Raw genomic sequence first — 19,967 nt, 5'->3', positions numbered from 1 at the left:
CTCTGGCGACTAAAAATTTACATGCACCGTGAGTCAAGTGAGCTAAAATCACCAGTCCGTCAGGTACCTTTGCCAGAAGAACCCACTGCTCCAGCGGCAGCAGACCCGAAACTCCAAATGGATGTCCGTATTCTTCTTTCCCCAATCACCAATGAAATTAGCTCACACGAGCCAAGTGGCCTCGGAAAAACTTCTGAAAAACCTTTTTCATCTGATTCTGCCCCATCTTCTGTTACTGACCTTTCTGATGATCCAATGTACGTATATTTTGTTTCATTCCATTTATAATGACATTCTTGATTTGGGGCGGCACGGTGGTGTAGTGGTTAGCGCTGTCGCCTCACAGCAAGAAGGTCCGGGTTCGAGCCCCGGGGCCGGCGAGGGCCTTTCTGTGCGGAGTTTGCATGTTCTCCCCGTGTCCGCGTGGGTTTCCTCCGGGTGCTCCGGTTTCCCCCACAGTCCAAAGACATGCAGGTTAGGTTAACTGGTGACTCTAAATTGAGCGTAGGTGTGAATGTGAGTGTGAATGGTTGTCTGTGTCTATGTGTCAGCCCTGTGATGACCTGGCGACTTGTCCAGGGTGTACCCCGCCTTTCGCCCGTAGTCAGCTGGGATAGGCTCCAGCTCGCTTGCAACCCTGTAGAACAGGATAAAGTGGCTACAGATAATGAGATGAGATGAAATGAGATTCTTGATTTGCCTATTGATAAACGGAGGCCACTTCAACATTCCAAGCAATCATTCCCTGAAAATGAAATTGATAAATTAAATGAAATTATTTCTGCAACTTTATCTGCGGACAGTTCATTGGAGGAAATCAACTGTTGTGTGTATGCTGCTGCTCGAACATTGGAGGAACTACATACAGTTTCCAAAACTGAAGATATTAATGCAAATAAAAACAAAGTTCCAAAGAAAAATCGGTTCCAAATGAAAATAAATCAAACAAGAAAATATATCTCCTGGATTGAACCATGCCTCAAATTACGATTATCAGGGAATTCAATGACAAAACGTCAAAAGTCAATCTGGAGAAAACTGAAGACAAAATTTAAGACAACAAAAGAAAAAGTTCTTCTCCAAATTACTGATTCCCTCAAGGCAAAAATAAAGGTTTGGACTGAATGGAAAATTAAATGGGAAAAGAAAAATAATTTCATTAAACAAAATAGACTTTTCCAAAAAGATGAAAAACAATTTTATAGGCAACTTAAATCAAAAGAAGGTGATGAGACACGACCCCCCATGGACTCCAATGAAAGGTTCTGGAAACAGTTGTGGTCTGTGCGGCAACTGCAACTTTGAGGAACCATGGGTCCAAGATCATGCTATGCATGAGAAAATTAAAAGGCCGTATATATCATATATTACACCAGATTGCCTTAAAACTATTATAAAAAAGTCCAAATCTAGTACGGCACCAGGGCCTGATGGCATAAGAAACCGGTACTGGAAACTGTTTCCCTGCGTCCAGCCACACTTAGTGACCAATTTTAATTTGCTTCTGGATTCAGGGAATGTTCCTCCATGGGTCTGCAAAGGACGCAAAATACTTCTTCCTAAAAAAGGTGACTTGACTGATCCCAAAAATTTCCAGCCAATCACTTGTTTAAACACTCAGTATACAACCCTGATTCCAAAAAAGTTGGGACAAAGTACAAATTGTAAATAAAATGGAATGCAATGATGTGGAAGTTTTAAAATTCCACATTTTATTCAGAATGGAACATAGATGACATATCAAATGTTTAAACTGAGAAAATGTATCATTTAAATAGAAAAATTAGGTGATATTAAATTTCATGACAACAACACATCTCAAAAAAGTTGGGACAAGGCCATGTTTCCCACTGTGAGACATCCCCTTTTCTCTTTACAACAGTCTGTAAACGTCTGGGGACTGAGGAGACAAGTTGCTCAAGTTTAGGGATAGGAATGTTAACCCATTCTTGTCTAATATAGGATTCTAGTTGCTCAACTGTCTTAGGTCTTTTTTGTCGTATCTTCCGTTTTATGATGCGCCAAATGTTTTCTATGGGTGAAAGATCTGGACTGCAGGCTGGCCAGTTCAGTACCCGGACCCTTCTTCTACGCAGCCATGATGCTGTAATTGATGCAGTATGTGGTTTGGCATTGTCATGTTGGAAAATGCAAGGTCTTCCCTGAAAGAGACGTCATCTGGATGGGATGTTGCTCTAGAACCTGGATATACCTTTCAGCATTGATGGTGTCTTTCCAGATGTGTAAGCTGCCCATGCCACACGCACTAATGCAACCCCATACCATCAGAGATGCAGGCTTCTGAACTGAGCGCTGATAACAACTCAGGTCGTCCTTCTCCTCTTTAGTCTGAATGACACGGCGTCCCTGATTCCCATAAAGAACTTCAAATTTTGATTCGTCTGACCACAGAACAGTTTTCCACTTTGCCACAGTCCATTTTAAATGAGCCTTGGCCCAGAGAAGACGTCTGCGCTTCTGGATCGTGTTTAGATACGGCTTCTTCTTTGAACTATAGAGTTTTAGCTGGCAATGGCGGATGGCACGGTGAATTGTGTTCACAGATAATGTTCTCTGGAAATATTCCTGAGCCCATTTTGTGATGTCCAATACAGAAGCATGCCTGTATGTGATGCAGTGCCGTCTAAGGGCCCGAAGATCACGGGCACCCAGTATGGTTTTCCGGCCTTGACCCTTACGCACAGAGATTCTTCCAGATTCTCTGAATCTTTTGATGATATTATGCACTGTAGATGATGATATGTTCAAACTCTTTGCAATTTTACACTGTCAAACTCCTTTCTGATATTGCTCCACTATTTGTCGGCGCAGAATTAGGGGGATTGGTGATCCTCTTCCCATCTTTACTTCTGAGAGCCGCTGCCACTCCAAGATGCTCTTTTTATACCCAGTCATGTTAATGACCTATTGCCAATTGACCTAATGAGTTGCAATTTGGTCCTCCAGCTGTTCCTTTTTTGTCCCTTTAACTTTTCCAGCCTCTTATTGCCCCTGTCCCAACTTTTTTGAGATGTGTTGCTGTCATGAAATTTCAAATGAGCCAATATTTGGCATGAAATTTCAAAATGTCTCACTTTCGACATTTGATATGTTGTCTATGTTCTATTGTGAATACAATATCAGTTTTTGAGATTTGTAAATTATTGCATTCCATTTTTATTTACAATTTGTACTTTGTCCCAACTTTTTTGAAATCGGGGTTGTAAGTTTTTTACAGGGTGTTTGACAAGTTTAGTGTCAGCGTACTGCTCAAACAATGATATAATTTATAGAGAGCAGAAGGAAGCAAGAAAGGGATGTTGGGGATGCAAGGATCAACTCCTTGCTCAAAAAATGATACTTGAAGAGGCCAAAACTTATCACCGTAACCTCTCAATGTGCTGGATAGACTACAAGAAAGCATATGAGTCAGTACCTCATGAGTGGATTCTGAAGTCTCTGCAATGTGTTGACCTGCCTGAGCGACTGCTTGTTTTACTCAAGTCTTTAATGAGTTGCTGGTCAACTCAGCTTGAGATGTACTCGCAAGGGCAGGTGCAGACTTCAGAATCTATTCCAATTAAACAAGGAATATTTCAGGGTGACTCTTTTAGCCCGTTGCTTTTTTGTCTGTCACTAAACCCTTTGAGTTTTTTCTCAATAGGGAGGAGGGATATCACCCTGGACCTCCTCAGCACAGGTCCCCAACACCCCTTACTCATCTCCTTTACATGGATGACATTGAACTGCTTGCCAAAGGTGAATCAAACTTAAAAGAACAGGTTCTCCTTGTCGAGTCCTTTTCTAATGATATATAGGTATGAGCTTCGGACGCGACAAATGCAATACTCTTCATTTGAAACGTGGCAAGGCAGTACAAGGTGGATCAGTTGAGTTGCAAGAGGGAGGAGTTATTGAGCATCTAGTGGAAGATCAGGCCTACACTTACTTGGGAATGCAAGTTTGAGACAAACTCCAGAATGCCCACATCAAAGACAAACTTAGGGCAGAATATAAATCTCATATAAAAAAGGTCTGGAGTTCAGAGCTTAATGCTCGAAACAAGGTCAAAGCCACCAACACTTTTGCTGTGCCTGTCCTTTCTTACTCCTTCGGAATAGTGGACTGGACTAAACAAGACGTTCAGGGTCTTGACCGCCTCACTAGAAGGATCATGTCCGATAATAGAGCTCACCACCCTCGTTTCTCTCTCAATCGTTTATATATGCCAATTAATTCTGGAGGTCAAGGTTTGATTAATGTGGAAGCTCTCCATGATAGAATTTTAGTGTGCACTTTTGCTCACATTTATTTGTCAGATGATCCTCTGGTGAAGCATGTCAAGACTCATGATGAAAGCAAGGAATTCCACAGCTATTTTAAGCGTGCTAAGGTTGTTGGACAAAATCTCAATTTTGATGTTGATTTTATTGATGGTGATGTACTGCTGGATGGTACTGAGATGGGCGTCAACCAGGTGAAGTCGTACATCAAATCAGCGCAGAGTCGGTATTTCAAGGAGAGGCTTTCTGAGAAACCACTGCATCGTGTCTACATGCAGTGTGCGGAACAGAACAGTCATCTTACCGATTCCTTTGCCTGGATGAAGTCAGCTGGTCTGAAAAGTGAGACTGAGGGCTTTCTTTTTGCAGCCCAGGACCAGTCACTGCCCACTTGTAATCGCCAAAATGCGATTTTAAAGCAAAATGTGAATTTTAAATGTAGATTATGTAATTAATTTAATGAGACTGTCCAACACCTTGTCAGTGGATGCCCTGCTTTGGCACAAACGCAATATCTAAAACGACATGATGGCATGGCTCGTTCTTTTTACTACCATCTTCGCCATGCCTGTGGTTTTGACTCCGAGATCCATCCATGGCATGACCCTGAACATGTACAGGGCACCATGGAAAATGATGATTTTAAACTTCTCTGGAATAGGCCTATATACAGCCTGCGCAAAATTCCAGCCAACAAACCTGATCTGAACCTGATCTGATCTGAACCTGAACCTGATCAAACCTGATCTTGTCCTTTTTTGATAAAACCAATGAAGTCATTTACATAATTTAATTTTCTGTCCCTTTTGGCAGCAATGTGATTGACAAGATTCAGGAAAAACATGGAAAATATGCGGACCTCACATTTGAAATGTCTCGCTTGCATCCCAAGTACACGGTTGTCTGACTCCCCATTGTTCTCGGTGCCCTTGGTTTGGTACCTCCTGATCTCTTGACGCAGATCAAGAGAGTGCCCGGGTTTTCCATCGGGAGCACAGCTCTTCTCACAATCTGGGTAATGCAGAAGGCTGCTGTGTTGGGGAGTCTCCATATTCTCCAAAAGGTTCTTGGTGGGTTCGACTAGGCAGCGCTTCCTGGGAGAAGTCCCATTCGCTGTCTGGGCTGCGTGTAGAGAGGGGGAGGGCCCTGAGCTGATGATGAGCCTTACCAGCCTGACTGTGCCAGGATCACCCAATCTCTCTCTGCTGCATATCTATTTTATTCTGTAAGTAATAATAATAATAATAATAATAATAATGCAGTTCTTCAGCGGAGAGGCCAAAATGATGGAATGATTAAGATGGCTTTAACCCGTCAGCTCAGTCACGTTGCTGAAGTCTGGACTCCAAGGCGAAGTCTACCGAAAACCAGATTTAAAAATCATCACAACCCCAATTACAGCAACGTCGCTTCAGAGAAATCTTGGTTTAAATTTAAGGGCGTATTCACACCTACGTTGTTTGGTCCGGACCAAACGACCAAACGAACCAAATTTCCCTTGGTCCGGACCTTTTGGGTTGGTCTGAATACAAACCACCGAACTCTGGTCCGGACCAAACAAGCGGACCGAGACCGAGCTGCAAGGTCGGACTCGGTCCGGACTAAAGGAACTCTGGTGCGGATCTTTTGGAGGTGTGAAAGCAGACCGGACCTAATCCGACAGTTTTGCTTTTTTGTACCTCGGGAGCTTCCGTCGTTTGTCGAGCATTATGGGAAACAGAGTCTTGACACTCCACCGCAAAGCGCAAACACTGTTTCGGTTGTCAAGGGAACCTTACAACAGTTGTTCAGTCATTCAGGCTAGACTACAGAGTACAAAAAATGAGTAGGGGGCAAACGTGGGCCGAGGAAGAAACGCGTACCCTTGTGGATATATGGGCAGATGTCCACATATCTGAGCTTTATGGAGAGAACACACAAAAATGCCGACGTGTTTGCTGTATTCAGTGAGAAAATGAAGGAGAAGGGGTTCACGCGCTCCCCAGAACAATGTCGGCTAAAAGTGAAGAAACTCCGTCAGACCTACATTAAAATCAGGGACATTCTTTCAAAAAGTGACAGTACTAGCGACTTGCATGAAGAGCCAGAACTGTCACAACATGATGTGCGCTCATCAGCGCTATCCTCTGTGACTACTTTTGAACTTAACGCTTTGTGCGCGTGTCGTCTCTGACCAATAGGTGAACGACCTCAGGGCGCGTGGCTTTGTTGACAGATTTTGGTCCGCTTACTAAAATGTACGGTGTGAAAGTGAACCGCACCAAAATGAAAAAATAAAAAAAACATTTAGTTCGGACCAAAGCAAGTGAACTATCGAACTATCCTGGTCTGAATACACCCTTAAAAATGAAAGTTCAGTTTTTTTTCTGACATCATTCCTTTACTGACTTTTCTCTCCTCATGAAAGATTTTGTGTTCAGAGTTTTAGGGTCTAAAGATGGTTTACGGTTATTTAGCACAAACATCCCTTAGCACAACTCTAAAGTCTCTTAGGGCAACTCTAAGTTCCTTAGCACAAGATCCAAGAACACTTAATCTTTATTATGAATATTTATTTATGTTTAAAGATGTTTAATGGATTTTTTAATGAAAGTTGCCGAGATTCCGATTGAAAACAAGCGATTGTATTTCTCCACTCCGCCATCTTGAAACGGCCGTGTTTGATGGAGCCCGTATGCTAGTCACAAATCCTCCCTCCAAATTATTGAACCCAGCACGTCCCCTGACCCAGTACACCGCTCAGCCAACTCCCAGGTTTGTTCTGTCTTTATTAAAGTGCTAAGCTTAAATTATATCACATTTATTATTTATAATTTGCTAATTTGATAAAGAATGAAAAGTCAAGCGAAATTTACAAGATGGTCAGAGTTTAAAGAAAGCTTTTTGTTTGTTGTTTATTTATTTATTTACAAAAAAAAGGTCGAAAAAAAGGAAAACTATGTACAGCTATTTGAATTATTTTATTAAGCTGCTTATATTTTAGATAATTGCTGTGACTTCTACATGCAAGAAAGGGAAATATGAGTGGTTTTTTTATTATTATTATTGTGACCATAATCCAGAGTTGTGCTAAAAGACTTTTGCGCTAAATAAACAGATACACCAGAGATCCCCCACACAGAGGAGAATTTTTATTTAATACCATTATCTTGAGAACTGCAACTAAAAAAGTGACCACATTTTGCTATGAATGTAATCCTGTTACCAAAGAACGACCCATATAGCTTTATTTTTATAACACTTTTCAAGATGAGCAGCACAAAGTGCTTTCCATCCCGATAAAAATAAAATAAAAGATGTTCTAGAAAAAATATCCAAATAAAAAAGAAAGGAAATTTTCACTGCAACCCCGTTATCATGAACTCCATGGGGGACGACAAATAGTTCATTATCCTGAAAAGTTCGTAAAACTGAAATGGACCCAGTGTCACACCAAACACTCACTCTTACATCAAACAGGACCAACTGTGTTCAATTTATATTTACACTTAGTTCACTTACATATATACGAAGTAAAGGAAATAAGTCACACTTGTCGTCGTTTGCTTGCCGTATCTTCTTTCTTTGCAGTCCGTCATGTTGATTGCAGTTATAGACGAAGTCTCAGAGCTCTTTCTCTTTCTCTTTAAAAGTTGAAATTGGATTTTTCGGGACACCGTATTCTTCAGACAAATTTGTTGCTTCTTTCACCATGCTTTAGATGCTCCATGATATGACGTTTGTCTTTGACAGCGTCACATCCATGCACGTGCAGTGGTACACCTCGAACTGCTACTCATTAGGACTAATTACCATGCACCTGTTCCAGATTAGAGTGCGATCACAGCATGCACTTATCAGGACTCTCACTACACACAGACTTTGCGAAGTTTACGCTCTGTACCTTGCGTCTCACATTACCAAGCCTTTTTGTACCACAGTGCTGATATTATGGTTTCTGATTCTGCTTTGTATTTTGCCCTTCATCTCCGCCTTTGATATTCTGTCTGTACCTCGCCTGACCATCGCCCGTTTCTCAACTCTGATTTTTGATCGCTGATTTGGATCTGTTTGCCAGCATATTTTTAAATAAAACTCTTCCAGCGATTACATCCATCTATCACCTGCATTTTCTAACAGACGGAGAGTATCTTATGTTTACGAGTAACCATGACAACAGTGCTTACGGAGTAAAGACTCGAGTAAAACTGCTTTTTGCTCATAGAAAGTCTCTTTAAGGGATTTTTTGAAGTCAGTTATCATTGTTCTTGATAAATGTTAGTGATTGACACCTAAGCGAGGCTCGTGAAGCCTTTGTTTTATGGCGGTAACAAGTATTGTTAGTGTGACTGTGGACTTGATTACTTATCGTTTGTCTCTGGGGGAAGAGGAGCGCATGGCTCAGGGATGGGGTTTTGAAGACTCTGACTCATTGTCATTGAAGGTGAGGACACGACCTTAGTTCATTATCTGCAAAAGTTCGTAGTAAAAGAGTTCATTATAGTGGGGCTGCAGTGTAATAATAATAATAATAATAATAATAAAACATTAGGAAACAAAATAAGAAACGTGTGCAAATTACAAACCTATTTCTTTAGGAACATTTTATTTCCTGACAAAATGGTGAAAAGGAAAAAGAAAGGAAACAAGAATAATTCTGTGTGTTTGGTTGTAAACACACACCTGAGCCTCTCTCTCCTGAGATCCTCCTATATTTAGGTCAGTGATGGAGAAGAGAGAAAGATTTAGAAAAAGTAGAAGGTACTCAAAGGTCATAGGTCACAAAAGGTGTCGCTGGTTCACGAGATTAAAGCAGCGCTGGATTCCTCTGGGATCAAAAAAAGGGGGAAAAGAGCTCAAGAGCTGGAACGGCTAAAGCACCGAGGAAAACGCAATAAACCTGCTGGCATTTCACACACACACACACACACACACACACACACACACACACACACACACACGTCTGTATGAAGTGGAAAAATCATGATGCTGACTTTGTCCTGTTTTGAAGAATGCTATAATTGTTGATATTTTTTACTGTAAAATTGACTCATTATGAGTTAAAAGTTAATGTGTGTGTGTGTGTGTGTGTGTGTGTGTGTGTGTGTGTGTGTGTGTGTGTTCTAATTTATTAAAGAACAAGTCACACTTTGTTCTCTGTCACGTTCGCTGTGTGTTGATGTGGTGACTGATACAAAGTGCTGACACTGGAGACTCCTTCTTTCAGTGTGAAATAAACACACTTCTCCTCGCTTAAAAAAAATAAAACCTTCACATCACGAGTCGTTAAATCAGCGGAGCTCTGCTGGACACGCCCCTGTGAAGGAGCCATTGCTATGGAAACCATACTGTATCAGAGTGAGCGCATTAAAATAAACCTGCACTACTGTCAGAGCTGCTGTTATAGAAACACAATCAACACCTTCTGACCAATCAGAGCGCAGGATTGTACAGGGCGTGTCCTCACCGTTCTGGACGTCCAGCACGTGGTGTTTGTCCAGAGTCCAGCCGCCCATGTTGGAGGCGTCCAGTTCGTAACCCTGAAGGACGGCGGTCCGTTTCTCCCACAGGATCAGATCCAAACACGACTCATACTCAAAACCCACTGACACTAAACACACACACACACACGGGGAGAGAAGGAGAGGTTCAGGGATTTAATGGATCAGATCTAAATTTTAAAACACTTTTCTGAATAAAAATAAAAATCACAATAAGGCCAAAAACACACAGAGGGAAATCACTCAATAATGACATCATTATCTGTTTAAATTTCAATAGTTTTTAATAAAAATATGTCGTTAAAATAATATTTAATAAACTGTGTACAGTCTGTGGCACACTCGCCATGACAACAGGGCTGTTTATCTCTTCTTCTTCTTCTGAAAATGGTCGCTCTTGGTATTTTGATGAATGAATAAATAAATAAATATAAAAAACACAAAACAATTTTACACTAATAACCTTTTGACTGCTGATTGATTAATGAATATTTTATCCAATTTAAATTTTCTAATTCTATTTCTTTTTTTTGTATTTTTGTGGAACTTTACATTTATCTGCAGAATCATTACCTGATATTTCATACAGAACATCACCAGCTGATAGAAAGACAGACAGACAGACAGACAGACAGACAGACAGACAGACAGACAGACAGAGATGGATAGAAGGACAGACAGATAGAGAGATAGTTGGAAGGATAGACAGATAGAAGGACAGACAGACAAAAAGACAGACAGACAAACAGACAGACATAGACAGACAGACAGACAGACAAAAAGAGAGACAGACAGACAGACAGACAGACAGACAGAAAGAAGGACAGATAGACAAAAATACATAGACAGACAGACAGAAATAGATAGGAGACAGATAGACAGACAGACAGACAAGGATAGACAGATAGACAAACAGACAGACAGACAGACAAACAGGGGATAAACAGACAGACAGATAAACAGACAGGGAGATAAACAGACAGACAGACAGGAGGACAGACAGAGAGGTTGATAAATACAGAAGAAGAGACTAACATTCCTTTTTGAATTGTATTTTCATGAATATTAATTCTTCTCTTGATTGAATTGTTTTATTTACTCGTCTGTTCCGTTTCCTTCCTGAACAGCATTTATGAGTTTTTCTGTATTTTATGAACGCTGGTGTAATTCACTGGGGTCGTGTGTCTGCTCGTTCTTTCCCTGAAGTCGTGGTCCCTGTGTTTTATCAAGCGTGTGCACTGTGAGTCCCGTGTCCTTGTCCACAGTGCTGTAGTGAATATAAACACGCCGTGATTTCACCCCGGTCCCGTCCCCGAGGACGCGGCGTCTCAGTGCTGGACCGAGCGATCTGCTCTCCCGCCACACGTCCCTGACCACGAGGACACCACCATGCCCATCCGTCCTCATCAGCAGCCGTCCTCACAAAGCCACAGAAACGCGTGTGACCTTTCCACCCCGGAGAGATGGATGTGTACGTCTGTGGCCGTTACGCTGCGTTCGCTAATCAGACACACACCGTAAACCGCTGTCAGCAGAAACTGCTCCAGGACGGAAAGATAAGAGACGGATTTACACGCTGGCTTTGGGGTGAAAGCATTTTGTCTCTGTAAGGCTCCACACATCACGTTTATTCAATTAACCGCACAGGGTGGAGGACGAGGCCGGGCGGGACACACTGAGCGGCGGTTTATCACCGTGACAACGCTGATCACGTGATCCAGGCTGAGTGACATGGAGAGTTCTCACTTCACCTGCATCTCCAACTCAATCACTCACCTCTACAAAGTCCAGCGTTATTACACAACCAAAATACACACACACACACACACACACACACACACACACACACACACACACACTATACTACATTCACTGAAACAGTGCACTTAATCTGCATGATCTGGGAAAACAACATACATTATAGATTTTTAAAAATATTTATATTATTTTTTAAATTATAATTTAAAATTATAACTTAAAAAAAATAAAATTATTTTTCAAGTACTTATTTATTTGTTTGTTTTGTGTCCTGCTCTGTATTTTATCAGTTCACTGTAACTCAGGATTGAGACGCTTTATAAAGAATTTGCAAAGATGACAAAAGGAAAATAGTAAAAGAAATAACTGAAGAGAAATTTATATTTCAATGTGAGAGTAAATTAAACACAACAAATAAAAAAGTTTTTAAAATATTACATTAATTTTTTTCAGAAATTAATTTTTTTTGAATAAATGAGTTTAAAAACGTCAGACTCCTTGAATATGAATGAAAAATAAAATGAAAGCAAAAAGACGTCCATAAACAAATGTCTCAGTTTATCTGTCTGTCACTGTGACTAAAGTTAATCTCCTTTATTTCAGAATTATAGATTTATTCACGTAAAACTTTCATATATTATAAAGAGTGGTCCAAACGGCTTTAAAAAACAGTAAATAAAACAAAAGTTACAAGTAAGAAAATAACAGTTCACCAGGTTTTCTAATCATCCACTAAATACACAAACAAACAAACAAACGTTTGTAAATAATCTTCAAAAAGTTTTGCTTTTATCTTCCAAAAATTACTGATTCACATGTTTGTTTGTTTGTTTGTTTGTTTATGAAAAATAGTAACATTAATACTGGTCACAATGACACTAAATCACCAATTTTCCTGATCATCAAAGAAAGAAAGAAAGAAAGAAAGAAAGAAAGAAAGAAAGAAAGAAAGAAAGAAAATGTTTGTAAATAATCTTCAAAAAGTTTTGCTTTTATCTTCCAAAAACCCTCACACGTGGTGTCCAGAGCTGCACTGTACAGAGACGTTTATCTTTAAACATAAAGATAAATATCAATAAAAGAGCAGGTATGAGTGCAGACTCACCGACCGCCTCGCTCAGGCCGTACACTCGCTGGTTGTAGGCATCCGTCTTGTCCCAGATGAAGGTGTAGGACAGGTTGGGTTCTGCAGGGAACCACTTCTGGAAGAGTCGCCCCACCACCGCCACCATCAGGTGCACCTTCATCAGGTTAAAGGGGATGGTGGACTGGGTCATGATGACCCTCAGGACCGGGCGGTACCCGGCCGCTCGAGAACTCAGGTACACCAGGTTCAGGTCACTGCCGGGGATCGCCGTTTCCTCCTGGAGAACCTGCGCATCACAGAACACACAGGTCACCATGGAAACAAGACCAGGAAAACAGCACCTTCACAGGTTCTTCATCTGTCCCTCCAGAGGAACACAAAGGTTCCATATAGAACCCTACAATAGAGCGTTTCTCTGTCGGTAAACTTTCCACATAGAACCCCTGAGGAGACAAAGAACCCGAAGTCTTGCACTTTTACATCCCACCACACTGTAAACGTTTTCTTTCGTCTTCTTTTTCATTTTGTTTTCTTTCATCTTTTCCTATTTGTGTTTTTCTGTTGATCGTTCTTAATTTCAGATCGATTCATTTTTGGTTTTGTTTATTTTTTATTTTATTTGTTTTATCTTATTTCCCTTTCTCTTCATTTTGTTCTCTCTTTTTAGGTATTTTTTCCCTTATTTCTTATTTTTTCTCTTTTTGTGAGGTTTCTTTCTTTTGTTTATTCTTTATTTCTTTCCTTTTTGGTTTTCTTCTTTTGTTCCTTCCTAACGTCTCTTTTTTCTCTTCAACTTCTTTATTATTTTGTTCTTTCTTTCTTCTGTTATTTTTATTTATTTATTATTTTGTTAAACATATTATTATTATTATTATTATCTTAATTTTCTTGTACTTTTTCTTTATTTTCTTTTGCTTATTCTTTATTTCATTTCTAATTCTAATCTTTTCTTTTTTGTTAATTTTGTTTTTCTTCCTTTTTCTCTTATTCACACTCAGTTTCTCATCCTCATCATTAATCTTTCTTTCTTTCTTCTTTCTTTTTCATTTTCTCTTCTTTGCTCATTCTTTATTTTATATTTCATCTTTTTGCCTTTCTTCCATTCTTCATTTCCTTCCTTCCCTGCTGTCCAGTGTTAATCACGGAGATCACTTTCTGTCATCCTCACATCACTCTGATGCAAATAAAAAAAGGTTCTGAATTTATATATTAATAATTAAACGACATCAAAAAGCATTTTGACAAGAGTTTGTCAGTGTGGACGAGTCCTGAGGCGTGTGATCTCCACACTGTTCAGATGTTAGGTGGAGGAGGATGGTGTGAATATTTATCAGATGGAGTGTATATTGGTGTCGTTGTGAGTGGAGAGGGCGGAGGGAGGGCGGAGGGAGGGAGGAGGCGGAGCAGCTGAAGGTATTAACAACAGCAGATTGATCAGACTTTTCTTCATCTTCAGTTGAATGAACACACACACACACACACACACACACACACAACACATACACACACACACAACACACACACACACACACACACACACACACAACACACGGAGGTGGATTTGTGACATTTACTCCACATCCTGCGCAGCTTTAACGTGAGCGTTAAGATTAATCCTGTCCAGTCAAAGCGTCTGCTGGTGAGACGGTGTTTTACTTCATCAGTCGACAGTTATACAGATCAGTCTCAGGGAACTGTCCCAACACTGCATGCTGATTGGCTGAGATCTGTCTCAGTGTTTTCAGAATGTTTTTCTTACGTTACTGAAAAATTCCTCAGAAAGGATCCTGAACATATTCATTAAAGAGTCCTGAGATTTTCAGCCACAAAAAATCCTCCACCAGCAGCTTCACTTTTTAAACGTTGATCGGAAAGTCGTCGGAACGCCACCGAGTCGGAATATCACAAGTCAAAATGTGTCCCTCTGCAGCTGAAGGACAAATACACAACCAATTTATTCAGCTAAAAAAACAGGAAAAAAGCAAGTGGAGCAAAGTGGGTGGAGCAAAAGTGGAGCAAAATGGACAGCGAAAAAGTGGCACACAGTAGGTGGAGCAAAGTGGGTGGGGCAAACATGGAGTAAAGTGGACAGATCAAAAATCACACAAAGTAAGTGCAGCAAAGTGGGCGGGGCAAACATAAAGCAAAGAGGGTGGAGCAAAATGAGAGCAAAGAGGGTGGAGCAAAAGTGGCGCAAAACGATCAAAAGTGATACAAGATAGGTGGAGCAAAAGTGGAGGAAAAATGGGCGGGGCAAAAGTAGAGCAAAATGAACAATGAAAAAGTGGCACACAGTAAATGGAGCAAAGTGGGCGGTGCAAACGTGAAAGCAAAGAGGGTGGGGCAAGAGTGGAGTAAATTGGACAGATCAAAAGGCTGTAAATTAGGTGGAGCAAAAGTGGACCAAATTGGGTGGAGCAAACAAAGTAAAGAGGGTGGAGCGAAAGTGGAGCAAAATGGACAGACCAAAGGTGATACAAAGTAGATGGAGCAAAAATGGAGCAAAGTGGGCGGAGCAAAATGAAACAAAATGGACAGCAAAAAAGTGGTACAAAGTAGGTGGAGCAAAGTGGGCAGAGCAAAAGTAAAACAAAACGGACAGCGAAAAAGTACCGCACAGTAGGTGGAGTAAAGTGGGTGGGGCAAATGTGAAGTAAAGAGCGTAGAGGAAAAAACTGGAGCAAAATGGGCAGCCCAAAAGTGATACAAAGTAGGTGGAGCAAAAGTGGAGAAAAGTGGGTGGAGCAAAAGTGGAGCAAAATGGACAGTGAAAACATGACACCCAGTAAATGGAGCAAAGTGGGAGGGGCAAACGTGAAGCAACGAGGGTGGGGTAAAAGTGGCATAAATTGGACAGATCAAAAGACCATAAATTAGGTGGAGCAAAAGTGGACCAAACTTGGCAGAACAAATATAAAGCAAAGAGGGCGGAGCAAAATTTGAGCAAAAATGGACAGATCAAAGGTGATACAAAGTAGGTGGAGCAAAATGGACAGCAAAAACGTGACAAACAGTAAATGGAGCAAAGTGGGTGGGGCAAACATGAAGCAAAGAAGGTGGAGCAAAAGTGGAGTAAATTGGACAAATCAAAGGGGTATAAATTAGGTGGAGCAAAGGTGGATCAAATTGGGCAGAGCAAAATGGACAGATCAAAGGTGATACAAAGTGGGCGGGGCAAACATAAAGCAAAGAGGGTGAAGCAAGCATGGAGGAAAATGAACAGATCAAAAGTGATACAAAGTGGGTGGAGCAAAAGTGAAGCAAAATGGACAGCGAAAAAGTGGCACAAAGTGGGCGGAGCAAAGTGGAGTAGAGGAGAGCAAATTAGGCAGAGCAAATGTAGACTAAAGTAGGCGGAGGAAAATTTTATCAAAGTTGGTGGAGCTAAAGTGGGCGTGGTGAAGAATCAGAATGCTGGATGGTGTGAGTAAAATAATTTCGTCTTTTCCCTCCACAGTGGAACTTTATTTGTGGTGTTTGGTTCGTCTCAGACATGTGTGTCTGTGTTTTATTCCTCTGACTCCACAGTACCGTGCTGAAGATGAGCTGTTTATTGATGAATGAACACTGTATCATGTTTTATCCGTTTATGGTTACACTTAACGCTGTGGAACGTCTGAGAAACAAGTGAGTTTCCGTTGTCACTTGTGTTACAGCAGCTATAAACAGTGGTTCCCTCACCAGCCTCTTTATTCTCTCAAAGTTAATAAGACAAAAAAAATCGAAGCTTGTCGTCTTTTGTTACCGAGGAACCGTAAAGAAGCGTAAACACCTCGTCCGTCCTGAAGACGTTGGAAAAGTTCAAGTTCCAGCTTCACCACTGACTGTTAAAGTGCTGACACTGGAGACTCCTTCCAGAAACGTTGCATCAGCATCTCCTTACTTTCAGAAAACATCACTACATCAACCCTTTTTAAAAATTCTGTCTGTGTGAGCCGTTACTATAGAAACGATTCAAATCAGAATGGAGCGTTCTACAGTGAATGGAACGCACGTTTCGGTTGTAATGGTTTGAGAAAATGGAGGAAGCGTGACGTTGTGATAGATTTGAGCATCACATGGTTCACGTTTCTCACACAGCGAAAGCACGGCTCCGTCTCCGATCTGAATAACGAGCTCTTCACTAATAACCGAGGCAAATGAAATAAAGCACGTCTCGGTGGTGAGCTCAGACGTTTGGAGCCCGCTTTGTATTTCTTCTCCGCTCCATTACTGTTGTAATAGATTACAGCGGTGTGTTATGTAAGCGCCTGCTTTTGGCAAAAACCCGTCTTTAACTGATCCCACAGGACGAGTCGCGTTTTCAGCAGCAGGCACTTTAGAAACTAAACTCATCTGCGTGATGCTCTCCAGGTGATTTCTGCCAACGTCTCACTCTTAAATTCACTCGAGCGCATTAAAGCTTAAGTCCAACTGTCTTCTCAATCGGCCCGGAGCGTTTCAGAATCTGCTCGGAGTCGGCGTTCTCACTTCTCCGCTCAGAAACTCCGGCTCACGTTACAGGAACGCCGAGACCGAGCAGCGACTCGGGAAAACACGCACCACGTTCCCACTTCCTGTTCTGGAGGAAGCTCTGACCGCTCACTGTGGCGAAGGTTCATACAACATCGACAAATAAACACCACTTTCTTTCTTTCTTTCTTTCTTTCTTTCTTTCTTTCTTTCTTGTGTAAACGCTTCTTTATTTCTTTAGGTTCTGTTTATTTTTTATCAATTTGCTCTCTCTCTCTCTCTCTCTCTCTCCATTTTATTTTTTATAGATTTCTTTCTTCCCTGATTGTACAAACACTTTTTTCTTTCTTTATGGTCTGTTTATGTTTTTATCAATTTGCTATCTATCTCTCTCTCTCTGTTTTATTTTTTATAGATTTCTTTCTTTCTTTCTTTCTTTCTTTCTTTCTTTCTTTCTTTCTTTCTTTCTTTCTTTCCTGATTGTACAAACACTTCTTTCTTTATGGTCTGTCTATTTTTTTATCTATTTGCTTTCTCTCTCTCTCTCTCTCTCTCTCTCTCTCAATGTTTTAATTTTTTTCTATAGATTCTTCGCTTCTTTCTTTCTTTCTTTCTTTCTTTCTTTCTTTCTTGTGTAAATGCTTCTTTGTTATTTCTTTATGTTCTGTTTATTTTTTATCAATTTGCTCTCTCTCCATTTTATTTTTTATAGATTTCTTTCTTTCTTTCTTTCTTTCTTTCTTTCCTGATTGTACAAACACTTTTTTCTTTCTTTATGGTCTGTTTATGTTTTTATCAATTTGCTATCTCTCTCTCTCTGTTTTATTTTTTATAGATTTCTTTCTTTCTTTCTTTCTTTCTTTCTTTCTTTCTTTCTTTCTTTCTTTCCTGATTGTACAAACACTTCTTTCTTTATGGTCTGTCTATTTTTTATCTATTTGCTCTCTCTCTCTCTCTCTCTCTCTCACTCAATGTTTTAATTTTTTCTATAGATTCTTCGCTTCCTTCCTTTTTCTTTCTTTCTTTCTTTCTTTCTTTCTTTCTTTCTTTCCTTGTTGTACAAAAGCTTTTTCTTTCTTTTTGTTCTGTTTATTTTTTATCTATTTGCTTTTTCTTTTTCTTTCTCTAAGTGTTTTATTTTTATAAAGATTATTTCTTTCTTCCTTTCTTTTGTCTCTTAATTGGTTGCTTATTTCTTCTTTCTTCTGTTTTCTTTCTCTTTATCATTCTTATCTTCTCTTGCATTGTACTTCATCTGGATTTATTACCTCGCCCGGGGCAGAGTCCACCAGGGGGTGAGGTGTTGTTTTCGGTCGGATTTCTTTGTTTTTTTTGTTTTCTGGTTAATGATATTACGGGAAAACAGCTGGATCAATCTTCATGAGACTTTCAGGATAGATGGGCATCGGTCTCAAATAGAACCTCCAACATTTTGGGGGTCATCTGGTCAAGGTCAGGGTTTTTGTGACGACTGTCTCATACACTCATATGTAAGCGTGTAACAGTCGCGCACTGTGCATGCGCATACATGTGTTCCTATTAAAATGGCCGGTGAATGTATACAATTTGGTTCACCATTCGAAATAAATGGACTAAAGAAATCGCTTTCAGACGTTTATGCTTATTACAGAGGGAAAGTGCGTTCCACTGAGCTCTAGCGCCGGGCCATTTCCGGGAAATCAGAGTTTGGGTCGTGGCGACAGCGTGTGTGTGTCAGCCTCGGTTCAGTTTCAGTTTCGGAAACTGTAAGCGGTAAGAGTAGAATAATATAAAGTACAGACACTTGGTATATTTTACTTCTGTGATTTTTAAATTGTTCATTTTTGGATTACGCTTCATTGTTGTGGCTGCTGCCTCATAGAGTAAATATATATATGCGATATTTACTGTATGGGCATGCGATCAGAAAACTATTTTATTTATAAGCAGCAGCCACATGGACCCATAGGGGACCCATTTATTTTCGTGAGATCTTCCTTCATATTCATCATAAGTGCGACCAGGCTAGGTTTGTTTTGCCTGGCAAAGCTTGTTTGTTTATTTGTTTTAGTTGCTTCATGTCTCAGTTTCTTTCTCATTTCTTTATTCATTTATTGTTTGTTTTCTTTTGCTTTCCTTTTACATTTAATCTCTCTCTCTCTCTCTCTCATCATCTCTTTTGTCTTGCTGGTCTGAATAAAGTAAATTAAACTGAGCCGCACCGATTTCTGAGTTTCTACACTTTTTAGCCAAACAAGTACCTGAGGGATTTATTCTCTCTCTCGCTCTCTCTCTCGCTCTCTCTCTCTCTCTCCCTCCTGCTGTTGTTTGTATTATCAGTGAGCTCAGAACGTTGTGTTTATGCAAAACTTTGAGCTTTGAGCTCAGACAACACAAATGAATCAATAAAAATGAAAAACAATAACTAGATTCAAAAAAGAGGAAAAAAGAAGCAGAACAGGCTGAACACACACACACACACACACACACACACACACAACTGTGGTGCAGTCACAGTAACCGCAGCCGATATAATTATGAAGCACACGTGTGTGTGTGTGTGTGTGTGTGTGTGTGTGTGTGTGTGTGTGTGTGAGTGTGTGTGTGTGAGTGTGTGTGCGCCTCAGGCTTGTATATTTGCTTAAGGGTGGATGTGTAAGGTTGGAGCATGCACACACTGGCCTTTCCCACCCTTCTGTGATCTTTCATTACACACCCCGAGCTCTTAATAAAAACACACCGCGTGCGCTGCCATGTTCCACACCAGCTGCCTTGTTATTCTTAGCTGTGGTGTGTGTGTGTGTGTGTGTGTGTGTGTGTGTGTGTGTATATGGATACACACATGTACACATGAACATATGGCTGAAACACCAAAACTCTTTAACCAAAAGAACACAATGGTGAGATGTGATGTGACATCATTTGCTC

At 40.5% G+C, this 19,967-nt stretch overlaps 1 protein-coding gene across 1 annotated transcript in view; it reads right to left on the bottom strand.

Annotated features, from left to right (window-relative positions):
- tenm3 (teneurin transmembrane protein 3) overlaps positions 1-19,967 on the bottom strand; it is an 813,838-nt gene that overhangs the window by 98,891 nt on the left and 694,980 nt on the right. Inside the window, exons 18-19 of the mRNA XM_060925037.1 lie at positions 12,627-12,894; positions 9,730-9,873 (exon numbers count right to left, since the gene is read on the bottom strand). Of these exons, the coding sequence (XP_060781020.1) occupies positions 9,730-9,873; positions 12,627-12,894 (412 nt within the window). The remainder of the gene's footprint in view (positions 1-9,729; positions 9,874-12,626; positions 12,895-19,967) is intronic.

Source organism: Neoarius graeffei, chromosome 7 (assembly GCF_027579695.1).
Source record: "Neoarius graeffei isolate fNeoGra1 chromosome 7, fNeoGra1.pri, whole genome shotgun sequence".
NCBI lineage: Eukaryota > Metazoa > Chordata > Actinopteri > Siluriformes > Ariidae > Neoarius > Neoarius graeffei.
Note: the sequence above shows the minus strand (reverse complement) of the source record. Positions and strands in the feature narration are given on the sequence as shown.